Raw genomic sequence first — 20,437 nt, forward strand, 5'->3', positions numbered from 1 at the left:
AGGTACAAACGGTTTGGGGGGGGGGGGATTTTGGGTACAGAGTCACTTTAAAGGCAGAGGCAAACTTGAGGCCAATGGGCCCCAGTGCAAACTTGAGGCCAATGGCCTCCACATATGGGGAAGAGAGAGTATATAGGCTCCTGATCCTGAGTGATTCCTCTGCACCTTCTATAGGTCATGTGTAGCAACTGTAAGAAACGGCTTGAGGGTGATTATGTCATAAGGACAGTGTGGCCCCCTATAGATTTTATGGGAAGTATATTATAGGTCCAGAATTACAGGGTCTTAAAGCACCTGCAGGTACTGGTGGAGATCCCTCTGTATGGACTCATGACCATGACACCTCACTTAAGATTTTCTAGATATGTCATGGACTTGATTTGAGCTATATTGTTCTGTCCTGGTATATTCGGTGCAGGCACTAACCCTTACATATACTTTTATCTATCCACAATGTATTATATCTATACAAAACTGACAAACGTAGTATGTAATTCCACGAAAATCCACAAGGTGGCAGTCTGAGGCAGGAGAAGTACATTGCGCATGCGCACCTGTGGTACGGAAGTGATGCTGTGACACTTTTTCGGTTGCCGGGGAGCTGAGAAGCTGCATGTAACATGGCGGGGGAGGAGGTGACATCGTCTCCAGGAGAGCCAACGAACGGCATAGGTAAATGAAATGCTCTGAAACATGTCACCGGGATATGTCAGCCCTCTCTAGGCCGTCAGTGCGGCATTGCTAATCTGCGCTATATGGATGGTAATCAGTAATGTTTTGACGCGGGGACAATAGCGGGCTCGGTGCTGCCGCGAGGGTTCTTGGGAGTTGTAGTTTCTCCAGTTCCGCAGGTGAATGTGTTTACTTGCAGCAAGGACTACATTTCCCGTCGTTCATATTCAGGGTTATTGTGACGGTTAAACTGACAGGGAGAGGCGGAGACAAGGGAAATGACTAGGAATATATCTAGTATATACAGTTCTTGCTGTCTATTTCTATGCCTCCTGCCTTCTCCTAGGTCTCCTGTCATCCCTTCCATTACATTGCACCACTATGGCAGCCAATCCCCAGCAGCTGCAGTGTAGTCCTCACTATGTCCCTCCATTGCTGTGTATCTCTCCTGCATTGTGCTCTGCCTACAGCCACACTTGTGGGCTCCCACTCACATCCATAGAGCTGCGAATTGGATGGTAATTCATGGATATTCAGGAGCAATAATAGCCAGAAATGATGCTGCCACATTGTTTTATTATTTTAAAGATATTTTATTAGTGGCATTTTAAAATAAAGTACATACGCAGTTACATCCTTTAGTAATAACAGGAAAGAGTCGCACGCAGGCGACATAGAATAGTATGGTTATAATATAGTACATAGAAAAGTAGCCTTATATACCTTATCAGAAAAAACAGTCTGAAAATAGTAACAATTAACAAAGTCAACAAAAATTTCTATACGTTATATATATGAAGGTACTATCGGTGAATTTCGTGGAAGTACAAGCACAATGTATTATTATAAACCAGGCCCGTCTGTTCCTTATTGCCATGTATTTATGTCTGTCCAACATAAAAACCAAAAGAAAAAATTACATAATTATCACCCTCGATAAAGCAACACGCGAAACGCGCGTCTGGTGTATGGTGAGGTGGACTCGTATACTAAGGACATGTATGGGTAATATGTATTATCTGTGGATGGTATTTCTTTCTATGTACTCACTTATTTATTTATTGTATGCAGTATCAACCCAGTGACCAGTATATATGTGTATATATAGGTTCCTCATTTTTACTGTCATTTACTTTGTGATATAGTACCTTATGTATAAGAACCTAGGTAATCCACCGCTATCATGGGGATTTGTATTAGCTCCAGCCCCCCTGTTATGTATTTTTAATTGAAATAATTTCTTCTTGATTTTCTAATAAAAGATAAGTACTTATATATACATTGGTCTTGCATTGGTAATTTTTTCTTTTGGTTTTTATGTTGGACAGTTTTGGGTGCGCATAGACCGCACTATTTAGGCCTTATATAGGATTATGTATTTATGTCTGTATTGCAGTCACTGTAGTGGATCTGTCTGGCCAAGGCCTGCAGAAGCTGAGCGCCTCCTTACCATGCGGTGCGGACACCCGGACACTAATTCTGGACAAGAACCAGATCATCAAATTGGAGCATCTAGAGAAATGCAAAAATCTCACCCAGGTTAGTGAATAAGATGCTGTATTATAAGTGTCAAGAATAGAGTTCAGTCATGGCTTAAAAAGACCCAGGTGTAAAAATGGCCATTTACATATCGTTTGGAAAAGCTTTTGACACGTCATACAGACATGTCAAAAGTTTAGATCGGTCCGGGTCTGAGTGTTCAGACCTGTACGTAATGAAAGAACGACCTGGGAGAAGACTGTCCTAAGTGTGGTCCTCTCCCGGCTCTGTGTCACGTGATCAGTCGGGCTGATGGCCTATGTAAGTCTATGGGGCCCGGCTGATATCACTTGACACAGAGCAGGGAGCAGGTGTGCTATAGTGCAGTCCTCTACCCGCTCTATCTCCCAATCGGTACAGGTCTAAACACCCAATCCCGGACCAATCAAAACTTTTGACATGTCTCTATGACACTTTTAAGTGAATGTACCATTAGGCCCAGGCTGAAGCACTGGAGGCGAGCCGACTTGCCCCCAGTGGGAGAAAATCCCCTCCCCCTTATGATACAGCTCCATTAGAATCAATCAGGGGGGTTCCTCCCACTGGGGGCTAGTCGGCTCGCCTCCAGTGCTTCAGCCTGGGCCTGATGGTACATTCACTTTAGGTGATACTTTAAAGCAACACAGCCATAAAATTGATTGCATAAGCCTCACCCCTTATAAAATAAAATTTATGGCTGGAGTGTCGCTTTAAGCATAATATTTCTTTGGCCAACTGTTACCCCTCCTGACTATCTATACACCTGCACACTTGGCTGAGCAGAATGTCTATTTCTGCACCAAAAAATCCACAACAATGTTTAGCACAGACATCTGTTTGGAATATATAGCATACTACTAGCATGCACTTTTTGTTATGGAAACCAAAACCAGCAGGTCACATGTAGAATGACGCCACATTATTTTTTACCTTCTGTATTTCCTCAGTTATATTGCCGCCTATTTATGTTTTGTCTCTGCCTTATTTCAGCTCTCCGTAGCCAATAACCGCCTTGTTCGGATGATGGGGGTCTCAAAACTTGTCCATTTGCGAGTACTAAATCTACCTCACAACAGTATAGGATATGTGGAAGGACTTAAAGACCTGGTGCATTTGGAATGGCTTAATCTTGCAGGAAACAATTTAAAGGTATATTTTAGTAATTATTTGCCAATCTATAAATGCAAGTGCCATCTGGGTAGCATAAGGGATGACATGCATGTAAATATTAGTAAATTCTGTTTTGTAGCGATATAACTTTTTATATAAATCTGCATAAATCTGTCTGTCAATACAACAATATATTGCTCATCATTTGCTGAATGATTGCTTTGGCGACTGTAAGTGCCATATTTTCCCTGTTGAGTTCTACGGAACTAAGTAGACCTACACGCTTCCCAGTCAGACAAAGGTTATTTTTTTTGGGTGGGGGGGGGGCTATAGCATTTGCTGAAAATACGGCCAAAAACTTACCAAAAATGTCCAGATTTAGCAATCCTCCTAGACACATTATTGTCTCAGACAGAGAGCAATCAATCACGGCCACGACGCTTTAGGGAGGTGGCAGTGCTCCAAATGGCCTTACTGGATACAGGATTACATTAAAAACTGCACAGGAACAGTTCCGAGGATGAAGGTAAGAGACATACCTTCATCCTCAGTGCCCCGTGCACTATAGGGAGCCATCAGCAGGTTAGATTCTCCCTTAATAAATCTGGGCCAAAGTTTTTTAAGCTGTGAAATATGACCTAACAACATTGTGTGCACATAGCCTCAGGATTACATGGAAGGAAGTCAGAGACAAATGGGTTACACCAGATGGCCTGTGTCGCTCTTGTAATGCTGTTTTGTGACACAAATAACAGGGAATGGTACTGTTACTAAGGTGCAGCTGAGGTAATATTATATGAGATGTGAGAATCTATGCCGGCCATGTAGTGATTTCTGTTATTATGTCCTGAAGTTCATATCCTGACTTGTGCTGTTGTTTTCTTACATTAAGGTTATAGATCAGATTAACCATTGCACATCACTGCAACACCTGGACTTATCAGACAATAACATATCTCAGATTGGTGATCTCTCCAAGTTATTGGGCCTCAAGGTAAGAGAATCAAATGATTTTACCACACAAAAAATAGGCAGAACTCAATTGTATATGTTGTGTTAGAGCGCATGACCAGTATAGAAAGGGTTCTTGCTCGGGGCCGTACTTTAATAGCCAGTGTGGAGAGTCATGGTGAAGAACAGACTTTGCTGTGAAGGACTTGTATGATGCACTGCTTGTCATTCAGCCATTCCGGGCAGTGTCAGTTCATCTACTATAATTGCTTTTTGTAAATGACTAAATAATGAAAACACCTTTTTCTTTTTTATATAAACAATGTTTTAATTAATAAAAAAAAAGGTGAATTTCCATGCATGTCAGCAATGCAGAGTTTACCACAATGGATCTGTCTTATATTCGTACAATAGATATATCTCTATACATCAGGGCTGTGGAGTCGGTAAGCCTTAGCTCCGACTCAAACTCAGACTCCTGAATTTTATCAGGACCAACTCCGACTCCTGCTCCTTCATAAATGGCCGGTCATATACCAGGGGAGTTATTTATCACACTGGCTCAGCAGCTTCTCCCTAATGTCCTACATGATCCTGGGGCGACTTCTGAGTGAATAAAGGAATACAAAGCAGATTCTCCTGTGTGTGCAGTGGATGCAGCCAGTCTCCAGCCTCCATATCCTGAACTACTCACAACTAGACTAGATGGAGCAGGTGGTCTTTTCCTGCTGACAGTCTTCTATGTTTCTAACTAAATATTCACCATACTTAAAGAAACACTGCTAACAATTCCAGATACCTGTGATATAGAGGTCAGCCATAGTGATATAGAGAGGGGTCACACATAGTGATATAGAGTGGGGTCACACAGTGATATAGAGGGTCACTGTGGGGGCACGCAATAGAACGCACACACACACACACAGCCTGCAACAGCCATAGCATACACACACACAGCTTGCTGCAGCCATAGCGCACACCACACACACACACACACACACACACACACACACACACACACACTCTGCTTGCTGCGGACATAGCACACATACACACAGCCTGCTGCAGCCATAGTGTGCACACACAGCTTGCTGCAGCCATAGTGCGCACACACAGCTTGCTGCAGCCATAGCACACATACACACAGCCTGCTTCTGCTATAGCATACACACACACAGCCTGCTGCAGTCATAGCACACACACAACATACTGCAGCCATAGCACATGCACGCACACACACACACAGCTGCAGCCATAGAACACTAAAGAAAAACACACAATCTTCTCCCAGAGAGAAAACACCACACTGAGGACAGAGGTTACTGCTGCACTACTTATGTCTTCTCCTCCTCCTCTATATTACACAGGATATCTTCATATTACACTGCTGCTCATATACAGTCATCCAGCATTCAGGAAGAGAACAGCACTGATCTCCCCACACACAATGGACACTTCCAGCTCAGAAACAAACTGCCAAATAGTGGCTGACAACTTTTCCATGACCGCCCTTATGTAATAGGGCCAGTGTCCTATTAGAATGTTGCTCATATTACATATTCATGAGCAAAACATCATTATCAAAAATTCATATCAAAATTCAATTCTACATTTTTTTAAAGATTTCTTTTTTTTCAAAGCTGGAGTCGGTAAATTTTTTTCCTAATCCAGCCAAAACTAGCTCTGACTCCGACTCCACAGCCCTGCTATACATACAATATTCTTACCACATGCCTTCTTTTACAGACCTTACTTCTGCACGGCAACAATATCACCTCTTTACGCACAGCTTCCACCAGTCTTCCCCAGAATTTGTCCATATTGTCACTAGCAGAAAATGAAATCCGAGACCTAAATGAGGTAAGGTAGTTAAATTTTATCATGGGTGAAACTGGGAAGAGACGTCTTTTCTTTTAAAGGGTTTTTTTTCATCTGGGGCATTTATACCATATCCCCTGGATATGCCAATAATGTCCTATAGATAGAGTCCTACCTTCAGGGCGTACAACCTAGAAAGAGGGCTTCAGCGGGCCCCTTCATCCTGTTTGCAACGGCCAGGGGTGGTCAAGAAGCCATGATTACGTCAGATGGAAATATGCCTTTAAAAATTTGTTTTTTAAGATATAGAACTAGTTCAAAGAACAGAATGTGAAAAATATTGATAACAGGTGCCTAAAATCAGTTTTTGATACTCTGCTAAGCTGCACAACAGCGCGGCCTAACACACACAATACTGCTAAAACATGGCTGGCAGCAAGATGTGCACCTGCCATGCTCTTTGTGTGCCGCTCCCCCTAACATCCCCATCTATGTGTAGCAGATCCCTACTGCTAATGACTGCCATCAGCAATCTCACCGGTGCCAGTTATTTAATGCTTTAATGTAAAGTGATTGCGGCATTGAAATGGATAATTGACAGGTGCCACACCTGTCAAGTGTCCAGTTGGTACCCCTGCAACGTCATTGCAAGGTGCCGATGGGTTATTTAACAAGCCAAGGGTTTGTATTTATCCTCTGTCGCTGCCGGTGTTTCTCTGCAAAGGTCCCTAGAGGGAGACAGAGCGACTTAAATAGTGTGTAGTAATCATGCAGAGTTCTCCTGAAATGAGGGAGGGGGGTGCACTGCTGCTTCATTCATTGTCTGTGAAACAGTATCGTGGTAAATACTTGAAAGTATTTTAGGAGTGATACCTTTATTGGCCAACAAAAAATTGTTAGAGCTGTGAGCTTTCGGGATTCACAAGATTTCTTCGTCAGACAAGTTCACAAATGAATGACTTACAGAAACAGCACAACATTTTAGGGATGTTACAAGCAAGAAGGGAGAGACATCTGTGAATGGGGGTGGGGGGGGGAATATACATCACATAGATAAGCCAGGGCAATAAAAAGGACTTGTTGTAAATTAAAGCTTATTTGGAAGTCCAAGATTGTTGGTCAGTTCAGTCTTATCTGTGGAGTGTGTCCATGTAGTGGCACCTGGATTTATGACCCACTACATGGACACACTCCACAGATAAGACTGAACTGACCAACAATCTTGGACTTCCAAATAAGCTTTAATTTACAACAAGTCCTTTTTATTGCCCTGGCTTATCTATGTGATGTATATTCCCCCCCCCCTCCCCATTCACAGATGTCTCTCCCTTCTTGCTTGTAACATCCCTAAAATGTTGTGCTGTTTCTGTAAGTCATTCATTTGTGAACTTGTCTGACGAAGGGATCTTGTGAATCCCGAAAGCTCACAGCTCTAACAATTTTTTGTTGGCCAATAAAGGTATCACTCCTAAAATACTTTGATTTCAAGTATTTACCACGATATGGATTTTTCTGGCTAACACGGTACCATACTATACAATTTTTTTTTTTATAATCCGTGAAACTGTGAATCTGTGAATTGAATGGCAGTACGCATGTATGCACTCTGAGCAGTAGGACATTTATCACCTAAATGAATTAAATGTTGGTGGTAACCCTTTGACAGTCTTAATATTTTTATGTCATTCTTATATATGATGGCAACATTGTAAAAAGGCTGTGGTATTTACAGCTGTGCTGGAGCAAAGCGACATTGGTGCAGTAACGTGTTCAGTGGCAAATGTGATGACGCGTTTTCAGTGATGCTTTCTGTTCAGAGATAGTGTGAGAATGTCTTGAAGGGGCTGTCCAGCATTTATTTATTTTAATGGAGTCAAGCTGGTTAATAAAAAGGAACAAAAATAAGCAGAAAGTTGCTATTTTGGTGATCATTGGGTCCCCACTCATCACCACTTTCTGGTCCTTTCTTGACACTAAAGTAACCTAGGTGCGTCGCTGTGATTGTTAAGTGATCGGCTAAACTGATGTTTCCATGTGTTGAGGTGGGACCAGGAAGCAGTGATTAAGTGAACATTAAAACAGCAGGCGGTGGTAGGGTACTGAGCAGATCCTTAGAATAGGCCATCAATATCTGATCAATGGGGAACACCCAGCACCCCACCCATCAGTTGCTTGCCAGAGCTATGATGCCCACATATACAATAAAAAGAGACAGAAGCAGATTCCATGCATTGTGTAGTGGCCATGCCAGGCTATCTCTTGAAGTTATTGGAAGCTGAACTACAGTAAACCAACACAGTGTTCGGTTACAAACACCCTGGGCGTATCCACAGCAAAATCTTTGCTGCAAATTCACAGCGAGCCCCGCTGCTGATCCCAGCCCTGTACACTCTCTATATGGGCAGACCAACTCGCAGCAGGAAAATCCGCTGCGGATAAGCCCAGTGTGTTTGTACCCTTAGTGTAATTTAAAGAAAAATTATGTGTCAAAAGTTTTGTTGGTCAGGTCTAAGTGCAAAGACCCCCACCGATCATTAGTATGAGTGGGGAGAAGTTCTCTGCCTAGTATTTCCTCCCTGTCTCTCTCTTTGCTGCAGGAGACAGGCTTCATAGACTTTATATATAATCAGTCATTGTAGGAACCTGGCCTAAAGCTTCCATTTGTTTCATATTGTTTTTTGCATTAATAACCTAGTAAGGGAACATAACTGGTTTTACTGGAATATTGCTTATCTAGAATTACTATTGTGTTAGATGACGTGACTACGTGCTGAAAGGAGATTGTTAGCATATTTCAGATTTGGTATTTCCTGTGCACCTCACCCCATTAGCGCTGTGTGCACTCATTAACCTTTGCTAATATGCATTTTTCCAAACTCAAGAACAAGAACTCAAAATCCCTCTATTGTTAAACGTATGTTACCTAGAACATATTTATAAAAAGCCATGATTTCAGAGTGATAATATGCTGAAGCTAACTTGTCTGCTTTTTCCCAGGTGTCATTCCTTGCAGGTCTTTCTGAACTGGAACAGTTATCAATCATGAACAATCCTTGTGTGATGGCCACTCCGTCTATCCCCGGTTTTGACTACAGACCATATATTGTCAGCTGGTGCTTGAATCTAAAGGTTTTAGATGGATATATAGTTTCTCAAAAAGAAAGGTAAATTACATAATGTAGCTGACCTCAAGGGAAAAAAGCAAGGTTAATATCTATTGCCCTTAGGCTGGATTTACGCAGAGATAATGACAGGAAAGAGATGGCGTCTTATACCGCAGTATACAGCAGCAGCACCATATGTGGTACACACCTGCACATTTTAACTTCTATGATCTAACATGCTGTTACATCATAAAGGGCAATGCGGCATTCTACAAGGCCCTCTCAGGTGCGAAACGGCTGTCATCCCTTTTGTAAGCTCTTCATCCTTTTGTTAGATTGCATTGTCTTTAATGATGTGACAACATTGGGGAGTGGCACATATTAAAGTGCCTATGGGTCCTATTATACGGCCTGATCATAAATTGTAAAAGACCGCCAATCTGCTAGATCGGTGCTTGTTTACTGGCCAATTAATTACACAAGCCAACTATTGTGCAGCCAGGGCAGCACGGACATCGTTAGCCATGTCCGTGCAACCCTTGCCTTTTTAGTGTAAAATAATAAAGTATTGACTCACCTTCCCCGGTCTCTGCACTGACAGGCTGTCTCGGCCAGTGATTGTCAGTGCAGAGCCTGGAACAGAAGGCAGAGCTGTAGACAATGACACCAGGGAAAGTTAATACTTTATTTTTTTATACTACAATCATCCATAGCGATGCAGGCCCAATGCCCAATGATTTTAGGTCTGGACCTAAGGAAACAATTAGCCAATGATCGTTTTATTGGCTGATCGTTCTCCGTTACACAGAGCAATAATAATAGGCCTGATTTGGCCAATTGTTGCTCCGTGTAGTAGGGCCCTAACACAAGATATCGAAGTATTGTGATGTACTCAGCGAAGTAAAACAAAACATTTTTAATCAACAATCGAAGTTTTAAATATATAAAGAAAATATTTGGGAGCTGGGGGGGTCCTTTTCCCTATTTATCATGTTGTTTATGGTCTGATTTAAACCAAGGACCTCAGGGGTCCAAGGCAATGGAATCTGAGTGCTCTCAATGGAAGGTTCTTAAAGAGAACCTGTCACTTTTATAGAGCTCTTTGAGTTAGAGTACCAACATAATTTATTGGGCCATGCCAATTAATTTGACTGTCCATTAAATAGCCCCTACAGCCTGAAAAGTTCCTCCTGGTTTTGTGTGGTCACATGATCTCTACCAGCTAGTGAGTAGCACCAAATAGGATCATGTGATTCCTGCAGTCTGGGTTGGGGCTTCATGTCGTACACTGTATGCCCCACAGGACAGGGACTTTTTATTTTCCCCAATAACCACTTAGAGATGCTGCTTGCATTCATCAGAAGAACTATGTCAGTGCTTGTTTTAGGTAGTTGTATACTGAATTTTAGGGGCAGTTGTTTTTTTAAAGTATTAATTTCTTCTCTTGTTGTCTTTGTAGTTTGAAAGCAGAATGGCTGTACAGCCAAGGCAAAGGACGATCATACAGGCCCGGTCAGCATGTGCCACTTGTGCAGTACTTGGCCTCTGTATGTCCCCTGACATCTGCACATGGTCTACAAACAGAGGAGGATGCCAAGCTGGAGAAAATACTGAGTAAACAAAGGTATAGACCATCTGTGTGCCAGTGTAGAGATACCCCCTTTAATGTGTAAGTTGACTAAGTCCCACAGCATCCAGGAATAGTGCAAATCTTTATTAGATGTCCAACTTTTCTCTCTGCATTGCTGCTCTTTTCATCCTGTAGTAAATGTGTGGAGTTGTCTAGTGAGACGCAATATTTGGAGAGAAACGCTCAGCCAAAAGCTTTTTCTGACTTATTATGATATTTGTACATTAGTTAAAAAATCTGGGCTTAAATTAAATTCACGTCTTTGCTTAGGTTACATCAGAGGCAACTAATGCACCAGATTCGGAATGAGACCCATCTCTCCTCCACTCCCAGTAAAAGACCCTATGCATCTGCTGAGCACCAGAGCCCAAGCAGGAGTCTTCATCGACCTCATGCTAGCGGTAAGCAGGCACACTTATTAGTATGGAAATCTAGCTTAATTGACCATTTTGTTATTACTTCCTATTTATATATAAAGATGGCCAGTGGTGCAGAATTGTCTACAGTAAGATGACTATTGCATTTTGTACACACATACGCTCACCCCTATGTATGTACATACTTGATGATGGTGGTATACCGCTAAAATGTATAAATGGTAAACAAATGAATAGAAGATTGGAAAATAACTGCATTTAACAGCACTTGTTTCCCCTAGTGTGGAACAATTAGTATTTTTTCCTTCCTCTGGATTAATACATTAGGGTTATATGTCAGATGAGATGGACTGTCGCCTATTTTCAACCTGATCAACTGTGTAAATTTAATGTAGAAGATTGTACATATTTATTAAGCGTGCCTTCTCCACTAAGGGACCATTGTATGCTATTTGGGGGGGGGGGGTTGTAGTTTATTGTTGGCAGAAAGATTTGCACTAATACCGTGTCCATCTGAATGTCTGTCTATAAAGCATTGACTTTACCTATAGTAGTAGTTGTAGTAGTTCTAGCTGCCTGTAGAACTGGGGCATGTAATTACAGTACTTTATAACTATAGAAAAGGTTTATTGATGTAAGCTATGAACTGAAAATGTTATATATATTCCTCATGCAGATCTTGAATTCCCAAATAGAAATCTTTAAGGTATGTTCACACTATTGGAATTTTCAAGCAGAGCCTACACTGCACTCTAAAATTCCCCGCCGATTCCATAGTGTGAACATACTCTTACTGGCATGTCCCAGTTTATTCATTTTTTTTTGTAATATGTTACACTTGGTTGTATTTAAAATGCAGAAATAAAACTTAAAAAAAACAAACACTATATTAGTATGTATTCTGGCTGTTTAGTAATGTATAGTATATGAATTGGAAAAAGAGAAATATGCAGTCGCACTCACCCTTGGACTTTCAGCTTAGCGGCAATAAAGCCGCTAAGCTGAAAGTCCAATGGTGAGTGCGACTGCATATTTCTCCTTTTCCACTTCAGTACCTCTTTGCTCTGTAGTGTGCACCCCCTCTCAGCAGCCTCATTCACAGTTGCAGTTCGGTCCTAAGGACTGGTCCTTGGCTTCCATCCATAATAGTGCACAGTCCGGGAGCGGTGCAGGCTTCTACACCTCACTACCTACAATAGTATATGAATTGCTTCTGTTGTGAGCAGAGAAGCTGGGAAGTCTGCAGAATATTAACAAATGCATTCACCTACATTATAGGAACAGTTTTAGGGCAACAGTTAACACATTACCATCATTGAAAACAAACAGAACAAAAAACATTTGACATATAGAGACATTTTCCCTATTTTTTGCTTATACTATTTGCTTTTTTTTCCCTAGAACCAGTAGTCAAGGTGGACACCTGGCTTAGTACAAGTAATGCAGAAGACAATTCCTACACATCAAGAAACGTTACCTCCAGTCCTGGTCAATCCGGGCTGTCGCATTATCACAACCTTTACCTTGAAGATGTCCAGACTGATGAGGACAAGCTGAATTGTAGTCTTCTTTCCTCTGAGTCCACCTTCATGCCTGTTGCTCCGGGGTTGTCCCCTGTGTCTCCCACAGTAGAGCTTAGGGTGCCTGGCATAACAGGTGACATAACTACCAATATCGCCGTCATAGGAATAAGCAAAGGTATTTCTGAGAATTTACTAATGGAGGAAAAAGTGAAAGAAGGTGATGTTGGCACAACTGGAAGCAGCTGCATCATGTCTGTAAAGTCTATAGAGCGTCCCAACAATGGCTATCAGTCGTCCTGTGACAGTGTTACGGAGTGCATCCAGCAATACAGCACCTCCTCATCTTCCAGTGATGCAGTAGACGGCAAAGCATTACACTTACAGGATAAAGACAGAGACCGCTTAAATTGTATGAACAAAGCTGCCACAAAACTGCAGTCTAACTGGAGAGGCTTTTATGCCAGAAAACGTAGCCCCAAAGTCAAAGAAGTACGATATGAGATCAGACTAAGCCGAATGCAGGAGCACATTGTCTTCCTCAGTCAAGAAGTCTATAGGTATGTCTTGTAATTTTATCGACTGAAAGTTCAAGTTAGGCTGGGTTCACACTACGTTTTTGCAATCCGTATTTTCCATCCGTTTTTTTTTTTTTTGCAAAAATGGATGATAAAAACGGATTGCAAAGATATAGTGTGAACCCAGCCTTACAGTTGGTGATTTCTTCCAGCAGTGTCTGTTCTAGCTAGTTCTGTCACTGGGAAGGGGGGGGAGGGTCGTAGTGAAGGAAGCACTGGGCAGAGGAGAGGGGAAAGCTGAGAAGTCCCCCTCAGTAACACTGCCTACAAACGATTAAAGGGGAAGTCCGGTGTCGGACCTTTTTTTCAAAAGAGCCAAACATAACATAACAAAATGCTTCTACCTTCCTGGCTCTAACACTGGAGTCTGCTGTCCCCTGCTCCAGCTTCCTCCAGCAGACGGGGGGCCAGAAAAAGCCAGTCCTTTTGTTTTAATATCGTCATGCCTGGTGCCTAGTGGGTTATTGAAATATTCAGGTTCCAGCCATAGAGAGCAAAAAACTGAACTATAGAGGAGGCACCTATTAGAATTCAGACCTCTGGGTCAGTCACATGCTCAGTTTACCTGGTAGTTGTGGGTCCTTCAGATTGTTGTCTACTGGGCAGTAAGAACATTGGAATTCTACTACACAATTCTACAGCTAAATAACATAGATTTGCTGCAGTGTTGCACAATCACAGAAAAAAAGCATCTTGACAGTGATGTGTGAACTCGCCCTTATAAATACGCAATATATTAGCAGCCACGGGAAATTACTCATGATCATTTATGGCTATTGCTCCATTTCCTGTACTCAGACATAAGAAGGTATGCTTGGCTCTTCTCTTTTCTATGACATATTATTAGTCGCCTTGGGCTTGAAGAATCCTGCTTGTCATGGATTATTCTGAACTTAGTGACTGATCCCTATGTTTGATATAAATACTACATATAGAATGGAAATATACACCCTAGGAAACCATTTCAGCTATGTTTGCTTTTCTTTAGGTCACTGTCAATCATTCTTTTAGGATGTTTTCTTTAAATAGATGATTTTGTTGTTTTACGTGGTTATTTATAGCAAATTCCTATGCTGTAAATAACTCCTCGAGAGTCTATATTTATCTGCATGGTTTTAGCTATCGGGATGTACTATAAATAGTTTTTTCCCACCATAATAAGTAATTGTTACTTATTGTTATGCCATTACTTACTAATAGAGGTCTTACTACCCAGACCACCTTCTAATCTTAGAATGTTTGGGGGTCCAGCTGCTGATACCCCACCGATAGCAGGGGGAGGGGGGTCCCTGATTGCCCCTGTATGCATGAAGCATCGGTTTTGTATGAACACTTGCACTCCAAGTAATACAGTGACGGCTATCTTAAGCAGCCCTGTAGTGTATAAATAAAGAGTCACAGCGGTTGGGCCACCTCTAATCATATTCTGACAGCCATAACTCATAGCATTTTGATCACTTTTATATTTTATGGGTAGGTAAGAAATGTAAAGAAAAATGTAAGAAAAAAAGAATGTAATTATGTTTTTTTTTTTTTTTTTTTCTGGCGTACATTGTGCAGTATAAGGCTGGGTTCACACTACGTTTTTGCAATCAGTTTTTTTGCAAAAAACGGATGCATGTGTGTGCATCCATTTTTCCATTGAATTCCATAAAAAAAAAAAAAAAGGATGAGAACGGATTTTAACGTACACAAAAACATAGTCGACACTCAAAACGGATCCGTTTTCATAATGAAATTCAATAGAAAAACGGATGCACACACATGCATCCTTTTTTTTCTATCTGTTTTCCATCCGTTTTTTTTTTGCAAAAAACGGATGAAAAAAAACGGATGAAAAAAACGGAGTGTGAACCCAGCCTAAAGGACAAGTTATGTTATTGTGGGGCTGTATGATTACGGTGATACCCAATTTATGTAGTGTTTTTTTTTTACAAAATCTCAAAACCAAATTTGTATGTTTTGTTTATTTTTGTAATAATAAAGGAGTTTATCAGGAAGGGGCAGCAATTTTTTGTTTACATTGGCAGATTGTGCAATAGTCAGATGGGCAGAGGGCACCAAACCACCTAATTTTAGATATTAAAGGAGAAGTCCAGCCAAAATTTTTATTAAAGTATTGTATTGCCCCCAAAAGTTATACAAATCTCCAATATACACTTATTCTGGGAAATTCACATAAAGGGCTTTTTTCCCTGCACTTATTACTGCATCAAGGCTTCACTTCCTGGATAATATGGTGATGTCACGACCTGCAGCCTCCTCCTGGCTGTTCTGTTTGATAATGAATTATGTTGGTGTGTGTGTAATTGATATAAATCTTTTGTAAGTATAACTGAATGTAGAATTGCAGTACCTTCCTGTGTCACTAGAGTGCAGTGTGTGTGACTACACTAACTCTCTGAGGCTACAGGTAAAGTGTTAGCATTTGTTTTCATATGGAAGAAAGTCTGTTGACTTTAATTCAAAAACCTGGGTAGAAACAAACAGCAAGGCAGTTCTCACAGCATGTCTGTGGTGTATGTTACTAAAAAAGCTCAGTGCATATGGCAGACATATCCATAGACCCTAGTCGCCTGATGGAGGCCAAAAATGTGTCATTTGGTTCCGGTTCTTCTCTTCAGGGTTTCCATTGAATTGCTGGATGGAATAGTACAGATGTCTAGAGTGCCCCATCTAATAGAATGGCAAATAAAAAAAGGGACAAGCCGTTGTACTGTTCTTGGTTTCGGCACAGATCACCTATTTAAATGAATGGGTCTTGCAGACAGTTCTGGCATGTTATTGTATTTATATTACATTTATACTTTATGTATAGGTGTCCTGTTAAAGTAAACTGCCACTTGGTGCTAAAATATGCTAACGGTGCACAACTGATCAACAGTGCAAGTTATCAAATAATGTTTTTGAGGGCCGCTGCTCCCCATGCGGAGAAGTCAAGTCTTTCATTGTTGGAGAGCAAAATGAAGTATCTTTATATTAAAGGGGTAGTGCGGCGTTAAAGAATTATTCACAGAATAACACACATTACAAAGTTATACAACTTTGTAATGTATGTTATGTCTGTGAATGGCCCCCTTTCCCGTGTCCCACCACCCCCACCCGTGTACCCAGAAGTGTGGTGCGCTATACATACCTGTCATGCCGACCTCCGTCTCCGATCTTCAGTCAGTGACGTCTTCTTCGGACGGCCTGCGAACAGCTCCGACTGTTCCGAATGCCGGCCGCCCTCTGCAGCATCATCAGCTGCTCAGCCGCGATTGGCTGAGCATAACTGTGCTCAGCCAATCGCGGCTGAGCACAGTTATGACGCAGCAGAGGGGGGATGGCGGCAGCGATTCGGCCAGCCGAAGATGACGTTTGGCACAAGATGGAGGACATGCGCGACACCGATCAGGTAATGTATAATGCACCACACACTTCCGGGTACACGGGTGGGGGGGGGGGGGGTGGTACACGGGGAAGGGGGCCATTCACAGACATAACATACATTACAAAGTTGTATAACTGTGTAATGTGTGTTATTCTGTGAATAATTTTTTACCGCCGCACTACCCCTTTAAATGAACTGTACATTTTTTTTTTTTTTTTTAGAAAGTGGCAAACTTATTCAATACCTCTTGTAACTCACTAAAATGGTGTTCATATCTGCTTTAAATGTGTCAGGAGTGCAGATTAAAAAAGCACAGCTGCATCACTGTTCTGTCTGTGACAGATATAGTGATAAAAAAGAGCAATACCCCATTATACAGGGTAAGTCCAAGTCTTAGGACACCTTTTTTCCAAAATGAAAGGGAAATGACATATCTGGATACCTATCCGCAATATCTCTTGGGATTCAAAAAGTTATCTACACAGAAAAAAAATCAATAGCTTACAGGTAACATTTTACTGCAATGCACATAGTAGAAAAACAACCGGTTCACTTAAGTTAACACACCCAAAAAATACAAAAACAGTTGAGGGCTTAAAACCAGGTTTAGACAAATTCCTAACATTAATGCATATGCACAAGTATAGGAATCATCCATCCATGCCACACCGATAGGAATTGTGCATTGTGACAACACATAATAATAATAATACCTTTTTTTCCTTTGGGCTTTAGGTTGAAGAAAGAAAGAGATGAGGAACGGGTGCAGAGGCGCGTACAAGAGGAAGCTCTCCAATACTTATGGAACCAGGTAGTTTTATTAAGGGCAATAATGTGAGACTGAAAAACCATGGGCCCTTTTACACTGTCCAATTATTTTACAAATCAGCAAATCTGCTTGCTGATCATTAGCCAATGAAAAACGGCCAGTGATCAGCCAAGAAATTAACAAATGCTTGTTCTTCAGCCAAATGTGACCTATAAAATCATAGTTATTGGCTGCTTTTCACTCTTTTTAATCCAGTAAACACTCTTACGGCATGGACACTTGATTGATTGAGCCATGTAAAGGCTACAAATTGTTATTGACCTACGGTAACAACAAAAAATACATAATGCAGAAGTGTAAAAATTGGTGTTCAACTGTCTACAAGTCTACTAAAGTGTGTGTTGTTTTTTAAGGGCTAAGCTCTGCCAGAGCTCACTGGCTATGGCTTACACCTCCTTTTCTCATAAAGAACACAGAAATGTTTGGCCATGCTGAGCATTCATGTCTATGGCGAGGATCGGGAACGGGTGCAGAGGCAGATTGTTTGGCCGAAAGTTATTGATAGTCACCTTTACAAAGATTATGTGCAGTAGACAACTGCAGGACACTTTAGAACACATGTAGATAGCTGAAGAACAATTTTATTTACACTTCTGCATTATGTATTGTTGTTACCGTAAGTAAAAATCCACCACACTCAACTACTATCTCCACCAATATCATCTGTCGGTAGAGAGTCAGCAGTACAAGTTTACTGTGTAACTATGAATTTTGTATCTACTCAGGTTCAGTCCATCCAGAAGTGGCAAAACAAAGTAAGTAGTGAGATTGATGGTGTTCCAAAGCCTGATGTCCATCCATCTGAAGTGTCGGCACTGCAGTCATCTTCAGACGAATCTGCTCCCGAAACCACCAGCAGGAAAGCCACCCCTGACATCCCAGACTCTGGTTTTCACTCTATTAATATTAGGCAGACTTCTCATCAGGAAATGAGCAGTTCTGAGAAGAGCTCCACAGAGGGAAGTGCAACATCTGAGCAATCCCTGGAAACTGTAAAACATTATGACCAACCATTACCCAGTTTCATAGAAGATCACGAGACAACATCCCAAGATCACATGGAAAACAGCAAAGATGACTCCAGCATAGAACAAGACAACAGTCTCCTGCAGCAATACCTGGATAAAGTAGAGCAGCTTGAGCAAGCGGAGGACAACACAAGTGTTAGTGATGTGACTGAGGAGAGTAGGCCTGAAGTTACCAACAGTTCAGTATCCTCTGACTTCCTCTTCAGTAGCTTCAGTCGTGATTGTGAAGATGGGAAGATGGAAGGAGCTGAAACACATGAAGACATTTGTCAATCCTCTGATGATGCACAAAGCTTACTAGCATCACAGGATACTTGTACTGAGGTGCCAGAAGGAGAATCTCTGCAGTAAGGCTTGTCCTGCTACATCCTTGGCTCGATCCAAGGCTTTTCTCTAAATATTCCATTCTGTGAAGGGGATAGGAGATGGAAGCAGAAATATAGCTGGGGTACTCCTACATACAGATCAGGGGTTATGAGGAGTGATCTGTAAGTCTTGGTTAGGTAGGTCTCAGATTAGAGGTCCCATTTCTGAACTGTGCAGCACCATTACAGGTGATATTATTTCATCGTCATAGGAGAGGAGTACCACATTTTATTTGTACTATATCAGAAAAGATTTGCAGCATGTTTGCCCATGTCTGTCATGCTTAAGAGTGGTTCATCTTTTGGCACATATTGTAGTATTCATGGCAGCAAAATACCATTGGCTTTCAGCAAGAAGCTGGTTTGTTCTGAAATTATAACAGGAGCAGGTTATTCAGTTGAAAAGAATGCAAATGTAGTCCTTAAAGGTAACAAATCTGCACAATTGTGCCGATATGGTTCCCTCCAGCACCGTATAAAGCGGCTGTGCAGCTCGCAGCATGTACTGGCCATGGCTGCAGCAGTAGCTTTAGTAAGCAGAAAACAAAGCTTTATTCTTCCATGTCAGGCAGGGAGAGGGGCGGCAACTAGTCATCTAGGCGGGGAGCCTCCCTTGACTAGTTACTGCTCCACTGATGGGTCTCTCTGCCTGTCAATCATCCCTGCACTACGCACCAACAGGGAAAGAGCAGTGACTAGTCACGGGTGGTTCTCCACCCAGATGACTAGTTGCCATCCCTCTCCCTGCCTTGCATGGCAGAATAAAACTTCTTTTTCTACTGCAGCGACGGCCAATATGTGAGGCGAGCTGCAGAGTAGCTCTATACGGTGCTGGAGGGAACCATATCAGCACAATTGTGCTGATTGCTTCCCTGTAGCTGCTTGGATAAATGTGTGTCACCATTTGCTCTGCCAGCTGTATGCTTCACTGATAATCAGCCTTTTTCCAGTTTTCTAAAATAGAGGTGCAGCTAGAGTTACAGGGGACCAGCCTTTCCCATTCCATAGCAGGAAAAACATTAAAGTGTTTGAGACAATGCCTCTCAATATGTGGCTATCAGGGTGATTAGATGATTGCGTTACTACTAGCACCCTTGTCATAATCTTATTTTGCTGCTCTGCTACAGAGGAATTGTAGTGTTACATGGTGGCCGTTAAAATTAATAGCCATTCTTTGTATTACAAGGTCTGTTTAAAGGGAATCTGTCAGCTCCTGGGCCCTATCTAAGGTCTTACAGTGTGCTGTAGTTGGCAGTCCCCTAGTGAGCATTGTGCTTTTTGGTAATTTTCCGTGCAGTGGATTATGCACAATTTCATATCTCCTACTATACTGAAGACTCAAAGGGGAGTTGTTTGTGCCACACTCTTCATGAATAATCAATGCTGCCCGGCCTCCTGCTTGCTCAGCTGTCAGCCAGTGTCTCTGATTGCAGATCAGTCCTCTGTAGGCAGTTTATGTCTGAAAGAAACGCTCACCTATAGTTGAAGCTGTGGTCTAGGGGTAACTCACCTGTCTAGTAGACCTACCAGCAGTTCATTCTCTGGTTTAAATTCCCTGATGGGA

The 20,437-nt window shown here is 41.8% G+C and overlaps 1 protein-coding gene across 2 annotated transcripts; it reads left to right on the forward strand.

The window, feature by feature from the left end:
• The first annotated feature begins 567 nt into the window (after positions 1-567).
• Positions 568-20,162, forward strand: CEP97 (centrosomal protein 97). Of its 2 annotated transcripts, none has more exons than XM_069971088.1 (11): positions 568-672; positions 2,069-2,211; positions 3,181-3,339; positions 4,193-4,294; positions 5,998-6,111; positions 9,067-9,233; positions 10,633-10,797; positions 11,074-11,204; positions 12,582-13,260; positions 17,387-17,462; positions 18,206-20,162. In XM_069971088.1, exons 1-11 carry the CDS (start codon positions 621-623, stop codon positions 18,857-18,859), a joined length of 2,442 nt encoding a protein of 813 aa, XP_069827189.1. In that variant the 5' UTR covers positions 568-620; the 3' UTR covers positions 18,860-20,162. The 2 variants fall into 2 exon arrangements, with proteins under 2 accessions (XP_069827189.1, XP_069827190.1); XM_069971089.1 differs by lacking the exon at positions 568-672 and adding an exon at positions 849-1,190.
• The last annotated feature ends 275 nt before the right edge of the window (positions 20,163-20,437 follow it).

The sequence above is a fragment of the Dendropsophus ebraccatus genome, chromosome 5 (assembly GCF_027789765.1).
Source record: "Dendropsophus ebraccatus isolate aDenEbr1 chromosome 5, aDenEbr1.pat, whole genome shotgun sequence".
Taxonomy (NCBI): domain Eukaryota; kingdom Metazoa; phylum Chordata; class Amphibia; order Anura; family Hylidae; genus Dendropsophus; species Dendropsophus ebraccatus.